The sequence below is a fragment of the Colobus angolensis genome, unplaced genomic scaffold (assembly GCF_000951035.1).
Source record: "Colobus angolensis palliatus isolate OR3802 unplaced genomic scaffold, Cang.pa_1.0 Scaffold1, whole genome shotgun sequence".
Taxonomy (NCBI): domain Eukaryota; kingdom Metazoa; phylum Chordata; class Mammalia; order Primates; family Cercopithecidae; genus Colobus; species Colobus angolensis.
Genome location: NW_012110918.1, coordinates 11786742 through 11793120, shown reverse-complemented (window position 1 = coordinate 11793120; position 6379 = coordinate 11786742). Strand labels below are relative to the sequence as shown.

Genomic DNA, 6379 nt, shown 5'->3' with positions numbered 1-6379 from the left:
GAGACTCCGTCTCAAAATAAAAAAAAATATCTCGGATCTGTGCATCGGACTGGGATGTGCAGCCCGGCCAGTGCCGCAGGGTGGGTCACAGGAGCTGCTGGATGCCTTCCGGATGAAAAAAAGCCTGGGCATGAGGCAGCAGCTCCCTGCTCCGTGCCCAGGCGCTAGAGAACAGTCGTGTGTCTGCTTTAATTCGCTGTACGGGGTGGGGGTGGAGGGGTGAGGGGGGTATGGGGGCTGTTGGTAAATGGATAGACGAGCTCCCTGCCCTTAAGAGACTTAGAATCCACTTAAGAAGTCAGTGTTCCAGTAAGGCGTGAATGTATTCTTACAAAATGCAGTGAGGAAGGCACATAGCATGTCATAGAGGTGTCGGGGTGACCCTGCTAAACAGGCCAGGAGGAGGAAGGGGAGGCCGCCTTCAGGCTGGCATGTGAGGGCTGAGGAAGCACCAGCCAGGAGGAGAAAGAGCTGGGGAAGAGCATTTTTTAGGCAGAGGAATCAGCCTGCTTCCCTCTCTGGGATGGGAAAGAACTGGGCACGCGGGGTGGCCAGTGGCAGATTTGTGCCACTGAGATCTGTGGGCCAGGCCCGGGGGTCAGAGGGGGCCAGATCGGGCAGGGTCCTGGGGGAGCCTGTCTCTTACTCTAGGGTCATGGGAGCCATTGTAGGCTTGGAAGCAGGGTGGCACATGATCAGATTTGGGCTTCATGGAGACTAATCACCTGGCTGGGGGCTGAAGGGGGCAGGACCCAAGACCTGAATAGGGTAGAAGCCCAGGGCAGGAGTGCAGGGAGGCAAGGAACCAGTTGGGGGGCAGGGAAAGGAGACCAGGATGGAGGAGGAGATGAGAAACGCTGAGGGGGAGCGGTACCTAAGGAGGCCAGAGGGGACATGGGGGACAGCAGAGAGGGCGGCAAGGGAGACACCTGGGTTTCTGTCTTGAGCATGCAGGTGGCTGGGGTGCTATGTGCTGAGAGGCGTAGGTGGAGGGCAGAGTTTGGCCTTGGACATATAGAGGTTACAGCCGCCAGTGGGACAAACCAGGGGACGAGTCTGTGGGACCTGGGACCCTGGCCCTGCCGTGCGCTGCCCCCGCCATGGGCAGCCGCTGGAGCTCTTCTGCCGGACCGAGAGCCACTGCGTGTGCAGCGTGTGCACCATGCGCGAGTGTCGCCTCCAGGAGCAGGCGCTGCCGCCGGGAGTGGGAGGGGGCCAGACTCACCGCAGCCTGGCCACCACTGGGTGCAGTGGCTCACACCTGTGATCCCAGCACTTTGGGAACCGAGGCGGGCGGATCACAAGGTCAGGAGATTGAGACCATCCTCGCTAACACAGTGAAACCCCGTCTCTACTAAAAATACAAAAAATTAGCTGGGCATGGTGGCAGCCACCTGTGATCCCAGCACTTTGGGAACCGAGGCGGGCGGATCACCAGGTCAGGAGATTGAGACCATCCTCGCTAACACAGTGAAACCCCGTCTCTACTAAAAATACAAAAAATTAGCTGGGCCTGGTGGCAGCCGCCTGTAGTCCCAGCTCCTGGGGTGGCTGAGGCGGGAGAATGGTGTGAACCGGGAGGTGGAGCTTGCAGTGAGCTCCAAAGCTCAGGAGCGGAGAGCCGGGAGTCATTAGTGCCAGGAGTCATTAGTGCTAGGAGGGAGAGAGGGTTCCAAGCTGGAGCTCCCAGGAAGATGGGGAAGGTTGGGGGAGTGGCAGCCCTGTGTGGCACCTGGAGACGGGTGCCAGGAAGAGAACGGGCAGGGTGCCCATGCCGATCGGAGGCTCAGTATGAGGACAGAAATGACCTTCAGCACAGCCCTTGACAAAACCCATTTCAGCAGTGAAGACAGGACGTGGAATCATTTGGGGACTGAGGAGGGCTGGGGCTAAGGCATGGGTGGAGGATGGCGCAGGGACGCTGGATGGGACAAGAAGGGAAGGGGTGGCCAGGAGGCCTAATGGGCAGGGAGGGTTGGGAGGGTGCACGGCTGGGGGTCAGCAAGGTGGGAGGACTGGGACAGAGGTGGCTGGAACAGGAGAGGGCAGGAAGGTGGTGGTCAGAGAAGGAAGAATGGGTGCCTAGAATGGAGATTTTAGAGCTGGTGACAGGGCCAGGGTGAGTTCACGGGAGGCTGAGATGAGGTGAAGGAAAAGGGCTCCAGAGTGTTGCGGGACATTCCTTGTGGCTGCTGAAGCCGCCGAGTAGGAAGAGAGGAGACGTACTGCTCAACGGCGGGTGCAGAAGACTGAGCCAGGCATGGAAGTTTGAGTTGGAGGCCCGTAGAGGGCCATGTGGAGGAAGGGAGCAACAGGGGCAGCCAGTAGCACCAGGGGAGCCAGGATTTTGCAAGACAGAGGGAAAGGGACGTGGGGGTGCCTGTCCCTGGGGGAGGGTCGGGTACCCTGGGAGAGCCCGCCCTCCTGCCTCCTGTGTTCCTGTGTTAAATGCTGGAGGCCGGGGGCCTGGCGGAGCTCTGGACTTAGGAAGATCTGAGGACGTTGACCAAATTATCAACCTCTCTGAGCCCGTTTCCTCCTCTGTGATGTGGGGATAGCAACGATCCCCATCTCAGTGCATTGTGGGAAGAGCAGAAACAAGAGGGTGAAGCTTTTGACCAGGTGCTGGGAATGGGGCCCCCGGGACCTGCATGGTTCATCTCGCTCTCATGAGAGCATGGTGTTTTGATTCCCAAGGGACTCAGGGAACGTAACCGAATAAGGGTCCCTTCCTCCCCCCTCAGGCTCAAAGCTAGGGCCAGGGACTGGCCGGATCCCCAGAAGAATCTAGTTTATCCATGCAAATAACTGCCCACTTCTCAGACAGCTTTGGTGCTTTGGGTGGTCCCTGCAGTCAGCTTCTCAAGCCCCAGGGCCTCCTGGACCACTGACCCCTCTGCAGTGAGACAGGGACCAAAAGCTTTAGTATGTGGGGTTATCCCTGCAAGGTCTCCTGAGCCAGCATTATCGCTTTCATGTATTGATGGGTGTGGGGTTAGGCCCAGAGAGGGCAGGTGCTTTGCCTCAGCTTGCTCAGCTTGCAAGAGGTAGAAATGGGAATGGAAGTTGGGTCCTGAGCCCAAGGCTTCTGCTCTGCTCAGGTACCACCTGCTACAGGCTAGGAAGGACTTTGTCCGGAACCCGCGGGGCACGGCCCCAACTCTCCCTGGGTTAGAGTGAGGCCTGTGCTCTGGAGGCTGGCCTGGGGTGGCGTGGGGAGGGGTTGCCTGGTGTCTGCAGGCATGGTTGGTTGTCTGAGAAAGGAAGTCACAGCCAATCCTGGCCCTCTCTTGTTGCTTGTCCCATGGGCGGCCACCACAGGCCCAGCTGAGAGCCAGCCTGGAGGTTACCCAGCAGCAGGCCACCCAGGCCGAAGGCCAGCTACTAGAGCTGCAGAAGCAAAGAAGCCAGATCCAGGTATGAGGGCGGTGCCTGCCCGCCCATCATGGCCTCACACTGCATCCTGGGGGCGGTCACCAGCTGGTCCCTGGAACACTGGGCAGCAGGGAGTGTGGCTGAGCAGGGAGCCGGGCACAGGGGTCCTGGGGAGGTTCCCAGGACCCTGCCTCCCAGCATCCCTGACCCTCAGCCCAGCAGGCAGCCCTGGCCCTAGCCTGCCTTGGTATGGCACAGGGCCCTGGCCACCCTGAAGCCCCTCCTGTTCCCACCCAGAACTCGGCCTGCGTCTTGGCCTCCTGGGTCTCCGGCAAGTTCAGCAGCCTGCTACAGGCCCTGGAAATGCAGCACACGGCAGCACTGAGGAGCATCGAGGTGGCCAAGACGCGGGTGCTGGCACAGGCTCAAGATGAGGAGCAGCGGCTGCGGGGCCACTTGGAGGCCGTGGCTCACCATGGCTGCAGGATCCGGGAGCTCCTGGAGCAGGTGGATGAGCAGACCTTCCTGCAGGTGCGAGGGCTCAGGGCACAAGTGGGGGACTTGCTTCCCTGTCCCTTAGGCCCCGGCTTACTTGTTCTCCCTGGGGCTCAGGAATCACAGCTCCTCCAGCCCCCAGGGCCTCTTGGGCCACTGAACCCTCTGCAGTGGGATGAAGACCAACAGCTGGGTGACCTGAAGCAGTTGCTAAGCCGGCTGTGTGGCCTCCTCTTGGAAGAGGGGTGCCACCCCGGGACACCAGCCAAGCCTGTGGACTTAGGCCCCATGGGTAAGACTGACCCCAGGCCCCCACTACAGCCCTGAGCCCAGCTGCTCCTCCCGCTGGGGGGTAGAGGCGGGTCAGGGCCCACACATCATGACCTCTCCAACCATTCTCCTAATGCTGCTTTGCCCCCTAGAGGCCCCAGGGCCCCTGGCACCGGTCCCAAGCACAGTTTGTCCACTGAGGAGGAAACTCTGGCAGAGTAAGGAGGCCATTCGTGTATGTGTGCAACTGTGTGTGCGAGTGCAAGGAGGTGCCTGTGTGTGCTGTGAACAAGTGTGTGCACACATGTTTGTATGCACATGTGAGTGAGGGGGGCACGTGTTGTGACTGTCCTGCCGGGACATCTGAGCCTGGGCATCTGAGCCTGGACATCATGCACATCCACCCTGAAGCAGAGGCAGCCAGTGTTCATTGAAGGACAGAGTCTGGGGCACTCCGTGATTCTTATGCTTAATACTGAGTTAATGGATCTCAGAGCCCCAGTTTTCTCAGCTGATAGAGGATTCCGCCTGCGAGGTCATGGCGAGGATGAAGTGTTGTGGTGGCTGCCGGTGCTCAGCATGCCTGGCGGAGGTTTAGCAGCGGATAAATGGAGATCCAGTTGTGCTGTCTTCCCCTAGCCCACTTCTGTCCTCCTTTCCCCAACAGATTATCGCAATCTGACCTTTGATCCAATCAGCGCCAACCGTTACTTCTATCTGTCGCACGAGGACCAGCAGGTGAAGCACTGCCGTCAGTCCCAGGGCCCAGGCAGGCCTGGCAGATTCGAGCTCTGGCAGGTGCAGTGTACCCAGAGTTTCCAGGCCGGGCGCCACTACTGGGAGGTGCGCGCGTCAGACCACTCAGTGACACTGGGCGTCTCCTACCCGCAACTGTCACGGTGCAGGGTGGGGCCCCACACGGACAACATTGGCCGGGGACCCTGCTCCTGGGGGCTCTGCGTCCAGGGGGACAGCCTCCAGGCCTGGCACAACGGGCAGGCCCAGCGCCTCCCAGGGGTGTCAGGGCGGCTCCTGGGCATGGATTTGGACCTGGCCTCAGGCTGCCTCACCTTCTACAGCCTGGAGCCCCAGACCCAGCCCCTGTACACCTTCCATGCCCTCTTCAACCAGCCCCTCACCCCCGTCTTCTGGCTCCTTGAGGGTAGGACCCTGACCCTGTGCCATCAGCCAGGGGCTGTGTTCCCTCTGGGGCCCCAGGAAGGGGTGCTCAGCTGAAGAAGGCATGGGATGGAGCCCTGGCATAGCTGCCACCATGCCTGCGTGCCCAAGAGCTGCCCAGCTCCAGCTCGGAGATTGGAGGACCAGCGGTTGGCCTCTCTGTTAACTCAGAAAGAGATTGGAGGTGGGGGGAGGTGAGCATAAACCCAAGTTCACTGTTCTAGCCTCTTTGAAGGGGACACGGTCTAGGAGGGGGATAAATGGGATGCCCTTGCCCCAAACAGAACCCAGTTCTAGGTGCTGTCTGGGCCTGGGAGCCTAGAGCAGTGCCCAGGGGACGTCTGGGCTTACAGGACAGCGTGTGTGACAAAATTTGGATCCACCTGAACTTGCCTCCGGAGATGATAAGGGCCAAAGGAGCAGTTAGTGAGGGGCGGTGAGCCAGAGTAGTCCCGGGCCACACAGATTCCTCCCTCCGTCCCGCCTGCAGCTCTCTTTAATTTTTTGTAACATTTGGATAGACATCCGTCCTGTCTTGTAGTCTTTTTATTTTGTGCATCCTTATAATTGTATTCTATAAACAATTTTGTTTTCTGCATTTAAACATATTTTTTTAGGAGACGGTCTTGTTCCCAGCACTTTGGGAGGCCGAGACGGGCGGATCACGAGGTCAGGAGATCGAGACCATCCTGGCTAACACTGTGAAACCCCGTCTCTACTAAAAAATGCAAAAAACTAGCCGGGCGACGTGGCGGGCGCCTGTAGTCCCAGCTACTCGGGAGGCTGAGGCAGGAGAATGGCGTAAACCTGAGGCAGGAGAAAGGCGGAGCTTGCAGTGAGCTGAGATCCGGCCACTGCACTCCAGCCTGGGCGACAGAGCGAGACTCCGTCTCAAAAAAAAAAAAAAGAAAATTTTCACTGATTGCTGTAGTCATTCTAATGGCTATCAAGTTTATCTATTATTGGACATTTAATTTGCTTTCTTTTTAGCTATACAAACATCAATGTAGTTTTTTTTGAGACAGGGTCTCCCTCTGTCACCCAGGCTGGTGTGCAGGGG

At 58.8% G+C, this 6379-nt stretch overlaps 1 protein-coding gene across 1 annotated transcript; it reads left to right on the top strand.

The window, feature by feature from the left end:
• Positions 1–835: 835 nt before the first annotated feature.
• On the top strand, positions 836–5945 carry TRIM65 (tripartite motif containing 65). Its single transcript, XM_011933078.1, has 7 exons — positions 836–870; positions 1048–1204; positions 3322–3417; positions 3673–3906; positions 3988–4162; positions 4293–4358; positions 4808–5945. The coding sequence occupies exons 1-7, from the start codon at positions 836–838 to the stop codon at positions 5374–5376; spliced, it is 1332 nt and encodes a 443-aa protein (XP_011788468.1). The 3' UTR covers positions 5377–5945.
• The last annotated feature ends 434 nt before the right edge of the window (positions 5946–6379 follow it).

Excerpts from the sequence above, each read along its gene's own strand:
- TRIM65 (XM_011933078.1), top strand. The coding sequence starts at position 836 with ATGGAGGAGGAGATGAGAAACGCTGAGGGGGAGCG. Across the intron at positions 871-1,047 it reads AGAAACGCTGAGGGGGAGCG|GGGACGAGTCTGTGGGACCT; the intron begins GTACCTAAGGAG and ends GGGACAAACCAG. Across the intron at positions 4,163-4,292 it reads TGTGGACTTAGGCCCCATGG|AGGCCCCAGGGCCCCTGGCA; the intron begins GTAAGACTGACC and ends TTTGCCCCCTAG.